The 20,530-nt window shown below is 30.1% G+C and overlaps 1 protein-coding gene across 1 annotated transcript; it reads right to left on the reverse strand.

The window, feature by feature from the left end:
- Positions 1-138: 138 nt before the first annotated feature.
- Positions 139-17,551, reverse strand: LOC114712670 (vacuolar cation/proton exchanger 3-like). Its single transcript, XM_028897219.1, has 11 exons — positions 17,300-17,551; positions 17,117-17,184; positions 16,442-16,470; positions 15,427-15,623; positions 14,543-14,755; positions 13,590-13,727; positions 11,023-11,139; positions 6,154-6,207; positions 1,890-2,006; positions 1,046-1,142; positions 139-152 (listed from the first exon to the last, which is right to left on the reverse strand). The coding sequence occupies exons 1-11, from the start codon at positions 17,549-17,551 to the stop codon at positions 139-141; spliced, it is 1,296 nt and encodes a 431-aa protein (XP_028753052.1).
- Between the last annotated feature and the right edge of the window lie 2,979 nt (positions 17,552-20,530).

A 20,530-nucleotide genomic window follows, 5' to 3' on the forward strand; every position in this document is an offset into this window, starting at 1 on the left:
ACTTTATAATTGAGGGGTTAGCATTATGAATCAGAAGAATAGGGATTCTTCTATTGATTGAAAAACATTATGAAGTGTTAGATTACTTACTATAGGCATAAGAGAGGATTCATAATGAGATTCTAAAGGCAAAAGTATTCAACCAGCATCATCTGCAACTCCAATAAATGCATAATTTTAGTAACTAAGAGAATGAATTAATAAAACATATTTTCATTCATTGTTTTTCAGAAGTGTAAGTTAGTTCATGCCAAGCTTAGTGGTAATAATTTTAAAGATTAAGGGTATGACATCAAATAGTTATTAATAGATCAGTTCAAAAGCACAATTATCAAAGAAAAAGAATTAGATTGAATGATGACGGTAATCATTGGAATAATACTCAGGAATGGAGGAATAGAGGGAAGAATTAGAGAATAGTTGATTCATTGCATATAATAGTTATAGCACGAACAATCAATTTCTCAGGAGTGATTATTACAAAGTAGAAGCTAATTTATTTCATGCAAGAAAGTTTATTATTAAAAAAAGAAGGACAAAAGATTAGTTGCTTATTTTAGATTGGAAAACCGATAAAGATGGTGCCAAAAAGTGTGTTCGATTCATTGATTCAACTAGCTTTCTGTTTTTTCAATTTAGATATTTCAAATGTTAAATGCATTCTTAAGTATATGAGATATATGATAATTAACATCATGTTAAATAACCTTTTACATTGGTTGTTGTTTAAAGTTATGGAAAAAAAATACTTTCTACATAGATTCTTTTAACAATTGACATAGAAAGTTAATAATCTCATTGTCTATTTACAAAAATACCCATCATTCATACTTTATACATCATCCTACCATAGCTATTGTAAAAGGCCAGTTGTAGAAATGCTTTTAAGTACTACTATAGTGTTAAATCCATTAGTCATTTGGGTTAAAAAAGCTCAGTATTATATTCATTGCTCATAAAGCACAAAAAAGTTTATCAAAATAAAAGTTTGAAAGATCATCTTGCTTTCTTTATTTGGAATATCTATGTAATTGAACAAACTTACTTATTGAAGTAGGATCAATATGTACAAAATAACTTGCTCCCACGATTAAGTAGCAAAGAATAAGCATCATTCCTTTAAAATAGTTGGATGTTCCATTCTACAAAAGAAAAAAACTAGTAAAAAATATATATATACATTATTGTAAAAAAAAACAGTCAATAAGAGTAAAAGCATGTTAACATACACATGATTATTTCATAAATAAAACAATGTCTAATAAAAATAAGTTTAGCCAAGTAAAGGATTATATTAGCTCATGCTTTATTTTGTACCCTTAAGCATTTTATTAGATATATGCGTTAATATCCCCTGATACATCTTAATATGGCTTGATTGTGAAACATGCTCAATTAAACTAATGGAGAGGGCTATAACATACCACTTAAAATTAGTAATAGCATATCACATTATGTATATTAATATATCAAGCTAGGTTGGAATTGTTAGAAGACTTGATTGAGACCTATCAGAGTAATCATGTATACTTAATCATCAAAGTTAAAAAAAAATTATCCTAATTATAATTTTGAGCCATTCTAACCAACTCGATTAACTAGTATATATTACATATGTCAAACAAATCATATTATATAATACAACCATAATAGTTCATTAGTCTTGATTTTTACTAGAAATGTAGGAAAATGAATATAAGAAAAGCTTAATATAATTTTGAAACACTATTTAGAAAGTCTTTTTTAGCTAAATTATAATAAGTTGAAAAGTTATTAAGAAGCTCGCAATGTAGTGCTTAAATATTACGATTTTATTGGAAAAGTAAATGATAAGGGACTCAAATTATTTGTAAATTTGTTCTTAAAATAAAGTGGTTAGAATGACTTACATGAAGCATGAAAGCAACAATTACAACAACTACGAAGAGAGAAGCCGTCTCAAAGGGTTGAAAATTCAAATCCATAGGGCATCCAATTATCCACCCCACAACCACACAAAATGGAATCTGAAATAATTAGAATGATGAAATGTTAAGATTAATAAGGATAGTAAAAATATTTGGTGTATTTTAACTATGTGTCGTTTTACTTCTTGTATGCTTAATTTAAAAAAAGAAAAAAAGAAAAAAAATATGATGGACATATAGTTAATGAGCCCATATCTGATGGGCTATATATGATTAAGTATAAGAAGCATGTGTGGTGTGTGTGAGAGAGAGAGAGAGAAAAGGGTTGTGTTATGTATATATTTGGGGAGATTGGTTTAATGAAAAAGCTAGGCAAAAAAGAGAAAATTTATGTGGGAGAGATTCTAGCCTCACAACGACTAGAGAACTTATAAGCGTGTGTGAGCTTTTGTCGTTTTTTTCTTATTATCTTAGTATAGTTTGGATCATACCTATACCATCCCATACTTTCATTAGTCTTAGTTGATATTAAAAGATGGTTGATTACCCAAGAGGAGATTCAATTGAATATTTGCAAAATCAAACAAATAATGGTAAAACAATGCCAAAATAGAAAAAACAAAATACGTATATGAAAAATGTAAATTGAATTTTGAGAGAGATTAGAGTACGAGAGATTAAACATAAGGGTTCAGCCCTAACAATTTAAGCCTACACCTAGTCTCTAAACATTTTACTTGATATTTTTCACTATACTTACTAGATTTAATTTTTAGCAAAAGCTTAATACAAACCTTGACCTTAACCTTGGCTAATATATTGATGTTCCCCATACTTAGAGTTGATAATTCCATTAAAAATTTCTATAATCTTTAGTCTCTCATATATATAAGGATGGTTTAATCACTAAATGATCAGAAATATAAACCTCACAAGGTTTGGATGATATATAATGATGCTTAAGGTTGGTAGTTTAGAATAGTAACTCTAGATTTAACGAACTAGATGAATAAATAGATTTTCAATAATTAATTACAAATAAATTCATTGTCAAATACTTAAATAATGGTCATATTTATAATTTTTATGAGTAACTAGTTTTGATAAAAAAAAAATATAGTTGTCATGAATTTGAATTAGTCATCAAGAGGAGCATTAAATTCACTTATTAGAAAAAAAATATCATGTGTGAATTGTCATGATTTTGATGATAACAAAAGCTTGTGTTGAATAGATTCTCTCTTCATATACTTCATGAAGTTTGAAGTTTGCATTAAACTATTGAGATAATCTAATAGCTTTAAGATAATGACAAGCTGTTGGTGCACATGAAAAAGATTTTAAATGAAGATAAGGAAAGATTGCAATGAACAAGAGATATCACAAGAAAGCTTACGAAGATGAAGATGTGGTTAATTAGTTATATCATTATTGAAGATGTGCTCAACAAGGTTAGAAAGTTTAGAAGCTTTAGAGATACATTTGAATATGCTCATGCACTAAACAAGGATCATACCCCTATTAGCTAAGGGAGGAAAAGAAAGCAAGTAAATATTAGACTGCATGGGCTAGAACTTTAAGAATCGTTTGCTTGTAATATAGTTATGCGGTTATGCTTTGGTTTGAAATATTTTCTCACATGTGTTTACCTATTTTAATTTGCATAACTAATATTTATTAGCTTGCATAGTATTAAACCTAAAACATCCATGAAATTTGAAATATAGAATCATAGTAGTCATCTACTATGCTTTAATTCAGCTAATATTATATTGTGCTTAACTGAAGAAGATTTTTGGACTATTATTGCATTCATATATAGATTAATAGTCAATTATTTGTTATTTCATTCCTTAGAGCAATATCCTAAAGAAACTATAGTTGATTATAATAACTAAACTTTGATTTAACTTATCAGCATGATATAGAAGTTGTTGTAATACTCAAATTCATATATGTTTACTGAGAGCTATTCAATTATCATAACTGCACAATTGCAAATCTTTTCTAAGAGCATTAGTTTAAATTGTATAGTTATACATACACTAATCATCTACTACTAACTTGTAGAATGTTTATGAACATACTAAATAGATTCCTAAGTGATATTACCCGATTACTCATCATTTTTGAGAAACTTGAAGATTATATGATGATGAGTCCAGTCTTTAGAATCAACTATGTTAATGCTTCTAATTAATACTATAATGTCTTGAAAAATAGATAAATAATGTGAGATATTTTAATTGGTAAAAAATTGTCTGTATCTATCCAACTATAGTTAACTATCAAGCTAAATTGTTTTATTTGATAGTGCATTAAATGCTCTCACTAAATGGTAGTTTTAGTAAGTAACAATTAATTTTTGTGTCTATCATCTCTTTGAGCTGAAAATATATAAATAGGAATGGCATTTAAGTCTACAACAAAAACCATAACCATATTAATTGAAGAAACTAACTTTGTTGGTTAAGAGATTCATCAATTCTTTAAGCTTGATACTTACTATACTAATGTTGTAATTTTAAACATCCAACCTTTGGGAGCTTTATTTAGTCAATCACTTTGTTGATCACCTATTTTACCTAGGAGATGTTTAATTCCCTTTACAAAAACTTGATTTCATACCAAATGTTAGCACAAAATTTCACCCCAAGAGGGGATGAATGGATAAATATAAAATTTTAAACTAAATTAAAAAAACAAAAGCTTAAAGAATAAAAGAAATAGAATTAGAAATTATATCATCAAAATACATGTTGAGTCAAAGAATACACGAGAAGTAGATTATGAGTTTATTTTGGTTCAATCTATTCACTACCTCTAGTCCCCTATTTACAATGAGCAATTGTGAGGCATGTACAACACACAAGACATTTTTAGTCTGTATATGGACCTCGCACTTACAACTCGTAAGGGAATATCTCTCAGAGTAATAAATATATAATGATTAAACTATCTCTTCCATGAATGAACACTAATAAACATTGAGATATAAAAAGTTTAAGTGTTGTAGTTTTAAATGCGCATGCAATAAATCACAGTTTAGGATACTAAATTGTTTTTTGTTATTGCTTTATCTTGAATGCTCTTCTATTTATAAATGAATGTACGTGATAAAATCAAGTAGTGACATCAAGGGTTAATTTTTTCTTTAATTATATGATAGCGATAACCACAAGATTAGGTCAATAGTATTGATGATTTAAGTTACTTCTTGAGAAACTTCAAGTTATAATCAATTGACCCAAGCTAATATATAATTAACTAGGGATACATTCAAGATGGAGAAACAACTCATCAAATAGAAATATGCAAAAGCTCTGTTGAATTTATTTCATGTTCAAACTTTGATCAAAAAATGAACTCACTCTATATTTCATAATAGGCATTTACTACCCATGAGATCTCATCAAGCACTTTCATTTATTGTATAAGTTGACTCAAGATTGTGGAATCTTGAGTAGGATTGTTACCTTTAAAGATGTAAAAGGAGTGAAAAACACATATGCAAGGGTTTGAGATTGTTGATTTACTAAAGCACCAAGAATCTGGATTAATATTAGAGGATTATATTCTAAGGTTTGGATGTAGGTCATGTGTTTCAGACCAAACTAGTATAAATTTGCTATATTACTTATGACCTCTACTTCTGTCTAACTTTAATGATATTTACTCATTCTATTTTTACCTTTTGTTTCCAAATTTAAAGTCCTTAATTTCTTTAAATTTTTATCTACACCCAATTCGTCTCCTTCTTGGGAGATGTTCTGCTCTAACAATTTGCCACTCTACTCATAGTGTTTTCTCTTTTTTCATGACTCCTTTGTGTTTTAGGGTGAAATTCAACATAGTATTTAAAGGCTTAAACTCATCAATAGTGGAGAATAAGAGAAAATGATAGAGAGCTTTGATACACACATACTTCATAATTCTCTAGCTTCTAAGATCTGAGTTCTCCCCTTCACAAATTAATACCCATCACTTTTCTACTTAAGCCCTCACATACACATCACATCTTAGCTTAATAACTAACTACTAAATCAGTGCATTGACTGCTAGTCTAAGAGGAGATATTAATCAGTATATTATCTTTTCAATTATGCTCGATTTTCATGTTGTGTATTAGCTACACTAATTTTTAATTTCAATCGATCAATGTTTCTAAACCAACAAAAGGAACTGCTATTCTAGGAAATTCAATTTATTGACCATACAACTCTTGCTTGTTATGTAAAGAACTTACCACAAACATGGATATTTGTATTGAAGAGCCCACAGCTACTCCAAGAGATATGTCCTGTAAAGAGATAGCATGCACAAAAAGTTTTTTCATTGAAGATATAATAATAATTCATAGCAAATAGGTCGATATGTTTAGGAATTTCAACACTCAACTTCCAAAGTAAATTAATTTTAAATAGAAATATTTAAATATAATGACCTAAAACTGAAAAATTATCATTTTTTCCCATTAATTGTAATGAAACTTTTCAAGTATTACAACTGCGAACTTGGAATTTGAATTTGCTTCTAATGTTAACACGATAAATTCCATTTAATTACAAATGACAATCTTAAAAGTTATGCATGCTTTTAATTTATTATTTACAACTTAAACTTTTCAATCTTCTAAGTTTTAAGGACTAAGGTACAAATTTATTTTGAAAGTGTTTTTTAGCACAAAGAATTAAAGTTCAAATTTTCCCTGAAAGTTATTTAGGAGCTCTGGGTATTTGAAAGTAATTTTTGGATTGATCACAAACCAAAATATGGTTAGAGCCCTTATGTGTCTTGAACTTATACTAAATGCGGTTAATATAAATTTCATAGTGTTTATTCCATGCTTGATCTCATAGATACATATAGAATTATGTAGAAAGCCGTATGCAATGAAAGTTGTATTTATAGCTTGGAAGGAGATATTTCATATCTTTTAAGATCCACCCTACAATATGGGGTTAAGTCCTAAAAGTTTAAAATTATAGCAATATTGCCCCATATCATAAAAAAACTAACATTGACTATTAAGATAGTGGCATTGAATATTAACATTTTTAACAGTAGGAGGTAATATTCTTATGATTTTAAACTTTTAGAACAAATTTGCTCCAAAAATATTTCAGATACCTAGCGCTCCTAAATGAAAACTTCCAGGACAAATTTGTCCCATAACCCTTTCTTCTAATCTTTAAAATAATATAAGAAAAATTGAGTGTTAGGGTTTGAGATAGTTGATAGGGCTTGCTATTAAGCATACAGACTTACAGAGTTTATTAGAGAGAGTTTGTTCATTCCTCATAATAAGTCAAAAAAATCTATGCTAGTAAGAAAAGAGTACTCTTAGTAAGCACCACAAAAAAAAGACGATTTAGTAGTGGTACATTTCTAGCAGTTAAATAAAACCGCTACAAATTCAGAAATTTCTAGTGGTTTTCACACAAACCGTAAGAAATTCGTAGCACTTTGACCAAAAAGCGAGTGGGCCCCACACATTTCTAGCGGTTAGGAGTCAACCACTAGAAAGTGACCGCCACAACTGTTCGCGCGTTTTGGCATGAAGTTGGTGCCATATTTCTAGCGTTTTATTTCTAGCGATTTTACTGCTGGAACCGCTAGAGAATGCAAATCGCTGTTGCATTTTCTAGCAGTTTCAAAACCACTACTAATGCAACTAACCACTACAAATTTTTTATTTTTCCCGAGGAGTTGTGACACGTGGTTGAATGCAGGTGGTGGCAGAGCGTAACTGCTAGAAATTTCTAGCGGTTTTATTTAAACCGCTAGAAGTTTCTAGCAGTTTTCATAGAACTGCTAGAAAATTGCGGCCTATATATACCCCCCTACCACGTCATTTTCACTGTTTTGGTGAATTTTGAAGTGAAGCTCTGTTGAGTTCTCTCCACGAAGTATATCCAGATCCAGACCCAGATCCATATTTTCAGGTAAGAATAGAAATTTATTTATAAATAATTATTTTTTATTTTTTATTTTATTTATTTTATTATATTTTTTATATTAAGTTTGATAGACTAGCTTGATTTAGTTAGAGTTAATAGAAATTTTTTTTTGTAGTAGACTAGTTTTTATAGAGTTAATAGAAATAGTTTTTTTTAATGAGTTAACGGAAAATTTAAATATAGGAATACCTGTTTTTCAATTAATATTATTCGATATTATTATTTAGAGTTAATAGAAATAATTATTATTTGATATAATTGTCTATTTTTAATAATTGTTAGTTGTAAAATATATTTTTCATTACAATTGCTATTTGCTATTATTAGGATGAGTTGTTAACCAGGGAAGGAGCCGGTTGATCCTGAGAGAGGAGAACCCAACAAGGATAGTGGTGATGGGGGTCATGATGCTGGTGAGCCATTTCCAAGCATTCATGACTATGATCTGAACGAGGAGGATATCCTGAGTTTTGTGGAGCATGATGATATCCAGTAGTAAGTAATCAATTAAATATTAATATCATATTGCAGTATAAATATTATTTCTTACTAATTAATATTTTTATATTAATTTTGATAGGCGTGGATGACTCAGGTCGATACTGAGCTGCAGGAGTCTCAGGGGTCTGCCTTGGATCCCACCGCCTCACTTTTAGCGAGTCGTGGCTGAGTGCAGTACCCTGGTCGAGTTAACAGGCTTGGTCTTGGACCCTCATCGACTAGGTTGCCCTGCTTAGGTTGCACTGGCCCTTTATACACTGGGGGGAGCTCTCAGGTGAGCACAGGAGTGAAGCAGCCAGGTTCCTCGTCCTCAGACGAGCTGTGACAGGAGATCAGGCGAGAGATGGAGATCAGGATGGAGGAGCATGATTGTCAGTTCTAGTTACAGCTTGACCAATTGAAGGCAGCTGCTATGACCATGCGTGATGTGGTGATCAGTTTCGCTCCAAACATCCCAAATCCCGAGATCCCTGACATACACTTGCCACCAGTCCAACCCCTGCACGATCAACAGCCAGTTTTACCCCAGCACAATCAGCAGCCTGCCCACCCCCAGTAGAACTAGTAGGATGATCCAGCGCCCGACGATCAAGATGATACTGCTTCTGCCTCTCACCCCGGATTATCCCCTGTTTTTCTTGTATAGGATTTTATTTGGATTTGGATTTTATCATGTTATGTTTTATATGGATATTTATTTAAATTTTATGTTTATTTGTTTACTTTTATTATTTATTTCCATAATTTTATTTATATCAAGTCACGGGATCTTTATGATATGGGTGATGGTGACATTACTTACGACAACAAATCGTTCCAACCCACGAATTTTGAAAACTTCTTTCCTTAAGGAGACGATAATTTGGCAATTATTTGGTATATGTATTTTCTTAAATTATTTAAATAATTAACTACTAATTACTAATTTTTTCTAAATATATTATAATTCTAACGTAATTTTTTTTAATATCTCCTTTCAGGCAGGATGATGATTAAGAATAGCAGTTTCAAAAATTGTTATCATTCAAAAAATTTGCTTTTCATAAATAAATATGTATAAATTAAAATTGGTTCAGTTTTTTAAAAAGTAAAAAATTATAATTTGTAGCGGTTATATAACCGCTACAAAATATACAACCCCTACAAAAACTAGCGGTTATACTATACGCTAGAAAATACAAGGCCGCTAAAAAATGAATTAAAATGCTGCAAAAAACCGCTACAAATATCTCACTAATCACTATAAATACCATATCACCTCCTCATTTATTTTACCCATTTCTTTTCCTTCCTCTCCTCTTCTTCTTTATAATTCTCTCTTTTTTTCTTACTCTGATATGTTGGTTTTTTTCTCTTCATTATATGGTAAGGTGATATTCATTTTATAAGTCTTAATTTCTTTTATTTATCTTTATTTATAATTTACTAACATATCTATATCTCTTTTTCTTTCAGATTTTTCTTCTTCACATTTATCATATCCTTCTTAACTGATTCAAGCACTTCTCAACATAACAGTTTAGGTTCAATATTATAAAATATCCTATCTCCAATTCAGTTATCTTATTAAATTAAATTCACTTCATTTGACACAATCATGATTTAATTATTTATTATTTATCACAAAATTCAAATATATAACATGTAATACACTGGTAAATATACAAATTAACAAAATTTCTCTAATATAATCTACTTAATGGTTTTTTAATTTATAATATTATATTTTTTTAATAATCAAACATCTTAATTTATTTTTTTCGCCTAGAATAAACTTTCTAGGGGTTCTCAAACTGCTAGAAAATGAAAAAAGAGGGACAAATTTCACAAAATTTAAATTTGCCGCCACATTTCTAACAGTTCCTAACTGCTAGAAAATATTGGCGCCAAAATAAAAATTTTTGTTTCCCGACAAAATGAAATTTCGCTCAGAACTTTCTAGCGGTTGATAAACCACAACAAATTTTCGATAATTTCTAGTGGTTTTAAACTGCTACAAATGTCATCTCATTCCCGTGGGACTCCTTGTTTTTTATAGTAGTTCTTTTAACTGCTAGAAAGTTTCTGGCGTTTTGATCATGCTGTGTAGCGGTTCTCATAACCTTTAGAAATCTATTTCTTGCATTTGATTTTCTAGCGGTTTTTCTAACCGCCACAAATGTTTTTTGTTGCGGTTGAAACCGCTGAAAACATCATATTTTAACCGCTATAAAATACATGCTTTTTTGTAGTGAAGATAGGTGATCAATCAAGATCAAATTTTCATGCACAAAGAGATACTTTAATTTTGTAAAAAAAAAAAAAAGGCTTAATGGATTATTTACCTTTGTTATATATTTTATTGAATAATCAACCAGCCATAAGTGCGTGATTTACTCCAAAGCTTGCTAGATAGAGTATCGTTTGTGAAGATTTTTCTGTTTTAAAGTTCTTTCTATAAAGTTTAACCAACGAAGTATTGATCTAGTGATGTAAGGCTCTGCTAGATTCATCAGTCTCAAGTTCGAGTCTAAAAAAAAAAAAAGAACCTCTTTGAGAATTCACGAACCCAGAACCAAATTAGCCCAATCTATAAAATTTAATTACCCCACAAAATTTTTATTTTTTCTCTTTATATGAAACAAAGGGTACAAAAAAGAGAGGAATAATCTTACTAGCTTGTCTTTTACCGCAAATATGATAGCGCCGACATGTTCCGTCGCATTCCCAACTGTAGGAAGAAGAATAACACTGATAAATGGTACAGGTATTTTCAAGTCTTCGGACGCCCCCTGGGAATAATAAATACTACATTATATTATAATTGTAAGCAAAAAAAAAAAAACATGTAGACTTACGAAGACAAAGTAAAAGACCCAAAAATGTTAAAATTTTAAAATTTTAAAATAAATTGTAAAACATTTTACTAGGTCGAATAGCTCAGATATAAGTATATCGCAAAATCCTGTGATTGCAATACAAAATACTACCTCCGATCCTTAATATAAGAACTACTTGAGGAATTAAATTTGATCCTAAATATAATATCTCAATCCATTTTGTCTTCTATCTTTTCTCAAAATATCCTTATTGATTATAAGCAATTTCCACCGAGAGATAATTCCAATCAAAGATGATAGTTTAAGGAAAATAAAACCATGAGTTTGAAATTTGAGGGGCCAAAACCAAATACGCTCAGATTTTAGAGACAAAAAATTATATTAAGCCTGTATGTGTGTTCCTTCTTCAAATAGTCAATAAAAAACCCCTAGTCTACTATTTTTCCCCCCTTAAAAAGCACACTCTCAAAGGGAAAACAATACATTGAAAAAAATATCATTTAATGCTCCCAAAAATAGGGAAATCCCAAATCAAGTTGGCAAATTCGGCATATCCCCTCTCAACTCAATTTGAAATTTGTGAATGTTAAGTATTTTACCATATTGTCCCTCATTTTGTCAAAGCCACTTCTATTGGTGACTGGTCGCCACCCCAGTTGGCAGTTGAAAATCTAGCAACAATTTTTTTTGTGGGGCAAAATCTAACAACAATTTTATTGCAAAAGTTTATTGTGAATAGCTAATGAAACTTATAAATCGATAAATGAGACTTTTTAATTTCTAAACATATCATATCACTGAATAACAAAGGTTGTTTTTTGAAAAGTACAACGTTATAAGCCTTTCTTCTGATTGAGCGATAACAAAGGTCCACAACAATACTTTTGCAATAAAGTTATACTTTTCATTCTCATCAAAGAAGTTATATTTTTCAATAAACAACTGTTGTTATTCAATTATAAGATAAGTTAACGAGTCCACTTCAGCAATTCACAAGTTCTCATTAGCTATTCATGACAAAATTTTTGCAATATAAGTTGCACTCTTCAATAAACGTGTTGTTTAATCAAAAGATTAGATGGGTTTAAATATTATCAATCCCAATTTAAAAATTCACAAGTTTTCATTAGTTATTTACAAGCAAACTTTTGCAATAAAGTTGCACTTTTCAACAAACATTCGTTTTTATTCAATCATAACATAGGTTTAGAAATTAACAAGTCAATATATCGGGGAAAAAAAAAAGAAATTAACAAGTCCAATTTATAACAATTACAAGTTATCGTTAGCTATTTACAACAAAACTTTTACAATAAAACTGTATCACTATTCGATAAACATCTATTGTTATTAAATCACAATATAAGTTTAGAAATTAGCAAGTTCAAATACTACAATTCACAAATTTTCTTTAGCTAAACGGCCACTGGTAGAGGTAACTTTTTCAAGGAAAAACAAGGATGTGACTTTGCAAAATAAAAAAAATAAAAGTGAGGCACAATGTGATAAAAGACCCAACATTCACAAGTCCTAAATTAGATCAGGGACTAATCAGGGATTTACTGAATTTACCAACCTGATTTGGAATTTTCCTTTTTGAGATTACTTTAAATGGGATTTTCCCAAAATCATTTATCAGGAGTAAGGAACAAATTCTTCCCAAATTAACCATACAAAAAATAATACACAAGAGAAAAAACAGAAATTCTATTAGCAGAACTGGAATTAAGGGGATTAGAGATTCCATCAACAATTAATTGACATAAACAAAGTACGTATATCTCTATGTGGCAGTGGCAATTCCAATGTAAACATTTGAACCCCAGCATAATATAAATATTTTATTCTTTTTAACTGGTAAAAGTGTATGTTTATTATTCCTTCAACTTTGTACAAAATTTTACTTTGGTCCCATAATTTTATAAAGTATTTTTTTTCAGTTCTAACCCTAAGCTTGTTAATTTATTAACAAAAAATGCCAACATTAAAATTTTAAATATTGATAAAATATTCTTAAGTGCTAACATATTGAATTTAATTTTTAAAAATAAAAATGATTTGTACAAAAAAGTCATCATTTGAGACTAACCTGACAGTATTAAAAAACTAAAAAGATACCATAGAATTAAGGAATGAAAATAAAATCATACATAAAGTATTGGAGAATCAAAAGTATATTTTTGCCCTTTTAATTTTGTGCTTATCACAACATAATTTGGTCCTCTTAATATGTTCTTCCACGAGTTATATATAAGCAATTGAAGGTCTAAGTAATTGATTATATATATAGATAATATTAATAATATTTGAATCACTATGTCCTAATTAAAAACGTAATGAAAGTGATCATGTGATTTTAAGAAAAGGCAAACAACAATAATGTTTTCAAAATTTAAATTCACCTCTATGGTGTTAACCAAATAATCTGACAGGATTGATATCCATATTGTCAAGATAGAGAGCCATATTATTGATTCCCACATAGAAATCTCAGGAGTTTCTGCATCATCAGCTGAATTCTCTTCACTTAGACCTCTTTCCTAAATATCGTTATTGATCGTTATCAACAAATTATACAATATTATATAAAAGTATTTAACGATCCTTAAGCAAGAACAAGTATCAATAAAATAATAATAATAATAATAATGTGACTCGTCAACACTACTGGACCAAAGTTTAAATCCAAACAATTATTTTGTATTAATGAAACTGGCCATGGCTTAGTGTATGCCATTAAAATATGCATAAATGTACATAATTTTGATGCAACACTAATATATTTGTCCGTTTTACTACATTAAAACATCAGTTTCCCTTAGTTCTTCCTCTATTTCAATCTAGAAAATAATTAAGTCTTTGCAAATACCTCTTCAATTCTTTTTAATCAATGAAACTAATGATTTTGCAAAATATACATTCCTTTTAAAGCTAAATTGCTTATTATTAGCTAACTAGACTGGACCTATCATAATTAACTTAGCCTATATTAAGAAATGGCATATGAAGATTGTGAAAATTTAATTTGATTGACTAAAAACAAATGCAGAGAATTTCTTACTGCATAACGATGTTATGGAATTCTAGAGATTGGATTCAAATTTAGTGCAATTCATGGGTATTCTGTCTAATTTTAAAAGATTTCCATTGCCTATTTTGATTTGTGAAAACCCACATATACTCAAAAAAGATAGTGGATTAGCAGCAGAATTTAGTGCAAATTTTGTCACAGAAGGACCATCATTTATTGATTAGTGATAGATTCTGTCACTAATTCACTGTTTTTTATAGCTATATTGCACTAAATCCATTTCTTAAAACCAATGTTGTGACATAAAAGAAGTTTAGTCTTCACCTCATCATTATCCACCGGAGCATTCTGATGACCATTTAGTTGGAATGCTATGTAAGAAGCATAAGCCACAAGCATAATACAGCTAGTAAATCTTGAAAGAGCTAACTCAGACTTGCCATTAATTACTTCTGTATGTGTAGAATGGAGAACTGCTGGAAATAACAAGCTCATTACAGCCATCAAAAGCAGCCCAAAGTCTATTGCGATATCTGCCTGATGATTTTAGACAAACAAGTTGTCAGCCAAGTCATTAAGAATCAACATAAAACCAAGGCAAAAGTGCATCACTAATCCTTTAACCTCACATAAGGTTTCATTTTGATCCCTTAATTATATAAAGTATCTTTTCTATTCTTTAACTCATTATTAGGAGAACCACACCCCTACTGTAACAAGCACAAGTCTTTGGAAGAATTACATCCCAAAAGCTAGCTGTTGGACTTGGGGAACTCAAGGCTTTATAAGACCCTTTTTTAAGGTAGCCCTCTGGAGGCTTCAGTTCGCTCACTCTGGATAAAAGTACCATTGTAACGAGCACAAGTCTTTGGGAGAACCACAATCCAAAAGCTAGATATAGGAGTTGGAGAACCCAAGACATTATAAGGCCCCTCTTTCAAGGTAGCCCTCTCAATGCGGAACTCATGACACAATAACATTCTATCAAATGCTTACATATGAAATTTAATTTTAAAAAATAATGATTGGCACACAAAAAATACCATTTGAGACTAGTGATGTTAGGGTTAGAGAATAGAAAAGATACTTTATAAAATTAAATGACTAAACTGAAATCTTACATAAGGTTAAAGGGGTAATGATAAACTTATGCCTATAACCGAAAAAGGGAATTTTTCATCTAATGAGGCATAGAATCAAATATATACATTGTTAAACATTTGTTCTCTGTGATAAAACACTAGGCCACCAGCAAAGAATGCGCTTCCAAGAACTAGCAATAGGTTTGACAGAATTGAACCTAACAGTGACTGCTGAACAACACGAGTCAAGCCACTTTTGAGGGCATGTATTGATATGATCAGTTCAGTTGCATTTCCAAATGTGGCATTCAAAAGACTTCCAACTGTTTAATCAAATCAATATGATAAAATTAGTATATATGTATAGGAACTGTGATCATTAATTGTTTGCAAAAGTTAAGAGACGACACGTAATAGGATGATATAACTCTATATATGACTGTGCGCGCGCGCGTGTAACATGATGATATACTTGATTTTGGAAATCAAAATCCTCAGGAAAATATCAAAGCGATCCCTTACCACACATGGTTTTGAAAAGGGTTAAAATACAAATTTACTGAAAAAGTTTTCGCTCAAGAGTAATATTGGCCCGAAAGATCAAAGCTATATAGAACATGTTGACGATAATTTTGAAAACCAAAATTCTCAGGAAAAGGTCAAATTTATTACTATGCGTTACCACTCATGGTTCTTAAAAATATAAAGCTAAAACATCGATATAACAAAATCTACACAGAACCATGCATATATTATTCACCGCCCATAAACAATTTTGTATCTCTTGAACTTATATGTGCAGTCTTTTTTTTTTTTAATAATTCTTTTTAGTCTTTATTCACATGTTTTTCCATCAACCAAAAGCCTCTTGCTGAGTGCTTATATGTTTTAATCATGGTTATAAGCCTACCAAAGTACAGCAAACAAAAAATAATCTTACATACAGACCATACCTGCATCTAATATATTTGTCTTGAGATGATTTTAAATCTGAAAGGACTAAAATTTCATTTCATATCATTGAAAGTATGGTCACTAATGCTCTAGCTAGCTACTTCTCATTCAAAGATATAATCGCAAGAAATACAAGCGAAAAGGTTCACAAAATTTGTAATTGGAAATAGGAGAAAGCTTAAAATACCTGTGGGTCCCGTAAAACAAACCAATTGCCTGCATCAAAGGCTGACCAAGTTATATAAAACTTTTGTGAATTCCATTCATCAATGAAATTTTATTTGAGTACATAAAATAAACTTAAAGCATCACATGTCAAATTTTAAATTAAGCTTATTAGAAATGAATGCAAGGAAGAACAAACCCCATTCTGTAAGAGAAAGAAAAACAAAGCGGAACAAGTTTAATTTGCTATCTATCGATTGACTGAGGGCATTATGTTGAATGATCTGTTAGTAACAATTGCAATATTTAGGCCCCCTTTAGAATCACTTATAAACATATTTCACTTAAGCCGCGATGAAATTCTTCTCACATATTTAACTCATATTTTCTAAATTATTATTGAAAAACTATTTATAAGTTATTCCAAATGAGCTTTTAAACATAAAAATGCAAAAGTAGACTTAGTACTAGAACTATTTTATTGAGCAATTTGCTTAATTTTTAATAACCTAAACAAACTGCTTTGAAAAATATATCACATCATAGTAATCTAGTTCTTGAAAATATTTATGTGAAATTATAGATTTTCTTTTTCAGGTGTTGAATAATTTGAAAACTCCATGCAAACTCTTCTTTTTCATTGATGACTTAACCAAAAAAAAAAGAAAAGAAACATGGCGATTTTAGAATAACTTACTCAGTTGTATATCCTAAGCGTTCAGCCAAAGGTAATATGCCCAAAAGGCTGGAAAGAAAGACCAAACCCTGAAATGCATTTAAATAAGCCAAAAAATTGAGATCATCCGTATTATCTACGATATCAAGAAACTCTAAAAAAAAATTGTGTAAATTATAGTTGTAAACAGATGTTGAAACTCACGTGACTATGAAACAACTTATCGACCAAAATAGCTAAAGGGCCGAAGGGCATGAGTATGTTTATTTTGGTAGAGAGGACTACCACTTTTATGCTACTAAACACCTTACGTCTTACAACTGAGAGCTTCCCTTTGTCATGAACTAGCGAGGTAGCCTCTTCAAAGGAAGAACTTATTCTTGGAACTGATGAAGAAACATTAATAAGGTTTCTGTTTTCAAGTTCTATTGCAGGCATTCCCTCTGCAGAACCCATCTGCAGTATCACATTTTTGTCATCGTAAGAAATTTTTTGTCAAGAATAGAAGTGTTGGGTTAAAGTGCAATTTTTCTCTGAAAGTTTACGCATATAGGAGCTGTGGATATCTAAAAGTTCTTGTTGAATCAATACTGCACCAAAAGCGTTAAAAAAGAAGCAAAATGGCTCCAATCATTAGAGAGAAAAAATAACATTGCTAAAAATTAACATCAACCATTGACATTTTTAATGGCCAGGGATGACATTGCTCCTTTTTAAACACTTCTGGGGTAATATTGATCTAACAAAAACTTTCCGACACTCAACTCGTTCTCAAAAATTTTTGGGATAAAATTGCTCTTTAACCCTAAAAGTAATACGAGATGCAACAGGACTAATGATAGAAGGGAGAAGTTGAATAACCCAAAAGTTTTTTGGATCTCCTCCAAATACAGAAGGGTTTAATTATTAGAAAACACCAATAAAAGTGAGGTCCACTTAGGCAAGTTTAAGGAGGATCCCTTCTGGTTTTTATATCACACGCTTAATTGAAAAATGCTTTAGTTTCAATATGCACTTCTTATTACACTTGTACAATCTAGATACAATTCTACCAAAACTATCATATTACACTAGCCTCCCTGAATTTAAATTCTCATAACCATGAAATTACTTCTTTGATCAATTGTGATGAGTTTAATTCAACTGTAGAGAATTTTTAATTGAAAAATTGCATCTAGCATTCGGGAGCAGAAGCATACACTTCAAACCACCATGAACAACTATACATGTGAATAAATGAATGTTTCCGTGCATATTATTTAAAAGATAAAAGTGCAATTCTACCCATGATTTTTTTTTTCATGCAAGTTTATCCCTGCTTGTCCTAGAAATATTGTGAAATAGTTGTTGGTGTACGGATTTTTTTTCCTCATCCCATAAGTGTTAAAAAAAATTAGCAATGCTGTCCTTTCTATTGAAAAAATTAACGTCAAATATTAACATGTTTAATGTAAAAGATGATATTAATCATTTTTCAATACTTTCAACGTAATGTCGAGCCAAAACAAAAATTTCCCAATACCCATAATTTTTTTTTGCAAATATGACAAAAATACCCTTAACCCAAATTAATGCCAGTGATGCATGAGTGGGCGTTATAGAAAGTACCGAGGTAATTCTCTTCATCTTTAACTAATTAAGCTTTTCCTTCCCGGCGTTATACGAATTAGACTTCAAGTCTCCATAATAACTGCAAGAAATTTTTATCAAACCAAACCCATGTCATCAATATATATATATACTCCTCCGGTCTTTAATATAAGACTCATTTAACTAATTTGATTAGATTAAAGAAGTTAGGTAAGTTAGTTAATTATAAGAAAAGTGACACATTTTTCCTAAAATACCATAATCATCTTTTTTTAATACCCCCTCTCCCTCTTCTATTTGATTATGGTTGAGGGAGTATCTATAGGGGTAATTTAAAGAAAATTAATAAATGAGAAATGGGTCTTATATTTAGGACCAAAACCAACTCAAGAATTGGGTCCTATATTAAGGACCGGAGGAGTATATATATACAATGTATTAATATAATGACACATCAGTCGATCGAGAAGGAGAAAAATTGATGAGACAGAGAATCAGAATATATTCATATTCTAGAGAAGGCAATTATCAAATGGAATCGGATTATTTATCAATTTATGAAATTTTAGTTTCTCTTTTCGTTAATTATCAGTTACAATTGAGTGTCCTCTCACTCTTCTAAACACTTTCCTAGCAGGCAGACAATCACACAGGTTTCTGAGAAGGAAATAGAGAAAGAATATGAAGCAAAGAAAAAACCAAATACAAGTATAGAACAAAACATTAATCTTATTAAACAAGGGAATGTGCCAATACCTATGAATAAATCAAGGGAACCGAATCATTAAAGGAATTTTAGCAAGAGATCCAGAATACATATGTTTGCCGGAGATGGAGATCGGTGCATAGACAGAGAAGGAAGAAAAAGAAGCAAAACCAATTGATAAAAAAAAAAAATGAAGAACCCTTTATTGCGAAACTCATAGACAAATGGCATAAGAACCACTTTTGTTGCCTACATTTTTCTTCCTCAGTGTTTGGTTCTGTAAATTTGGTTAAATGTAGAATCTTAATGACTAGACCGTTATGCATCGGACTTTGAGACCTTATCTAGCATCTTCATTTTCAACATGAGAATTAGTTAAAGGAATTCATGCCTTAAATAAAATACTCCTCACAAATACCAATAAAAATAGTTAAAAGCATTAAATTTGTCATAAAATTCAAATGATTCCTAGTATTACTCTTATTAATAACACGAAATCTTAATATCATATTGATGCTTACTCCCTCACTACTCTTATTAAATATGTGTATATAGAAAAAATATTTAATACTTATTGAAATTATCAAAACGTCTCATAAGAAAGATAAAAAATACTTCTAAAAGCCTTCTTATAACATGGGCCAAACAGAGTACTAACTAAATTAGAGTTCGTTTGTAATAGTTTATAAGTAGATTTTTAATTGTGATTTATGGAATACAAAATAAGTATGTGAGAGAAGTTTTGTCTTGACTTACGTAAAATATGCTTGTAAGTGATTTTAAAAGTAATGCCAAACGAGGCAAGTTGGGTTAAAAGTGTAATTTTGAACAAGTTTTGGGTCAAGAACATAATTTTTTGAAAATGTGGCTGAAATTTAAGAAAATAATTTCCATGAATTCCTGAAAAAGAGTAAGGAATTTTTCAAGACATATTTGAGGCTCAGAAGAGATAAAAATAATTAAAATACATTTGCAGAAATTTATGGAGATTTAATATTTTTAGCTAATTAAATGAAATTTAGCCAAATTAATTATTTAAATTATCAAAGGGTCTCAAATAATTGGGAAAATTGGGAAATAATTATTTGAGAATTATATTAAATTATAAAAATAATTATATGCCCATGAAACTTAAATTT

The sequence above is a fragment of the Neltuma alba genome, unplaced genomic scaffold (assembly GCF_004799145.2).
Source record: "Neltuma alba isolate B1F8T4 unplaced genomic scaffold, ASM479914v2 tig00011390_pilon, whole genome shotgun sequence".
In the NCBI taxonomy this organism is placed as follows: Eukaryota; Viridiplantae; Streptophyta; class Magnoliopsida; order Fabales; family Fabaceae; genus Neltuma; species Neltuma alba.

Coding starts and splice junctions, on each gene's coding strand:
- LOC114712670 (XM_028897219.1), bottom strand. CDS start 17,551: ATGGGTTCTGCAGAGGGAATGCCTGCAATAGAACTTGAAAACAGAAAC. Junction 14,756..15,426: donor GAGAACAAATGTTTAACAAT/GTATATATTTGA, acceptor TAAAATCATCAG/GCAGATATCGCAATAGACTT. Junction 11,140..13,589: donor ATTTGGTTAACACCATAGAG/GTGAATTTAAAT, acceptor TATTATTCCCAG/GGGGCGTCCGAAGACTTGAA.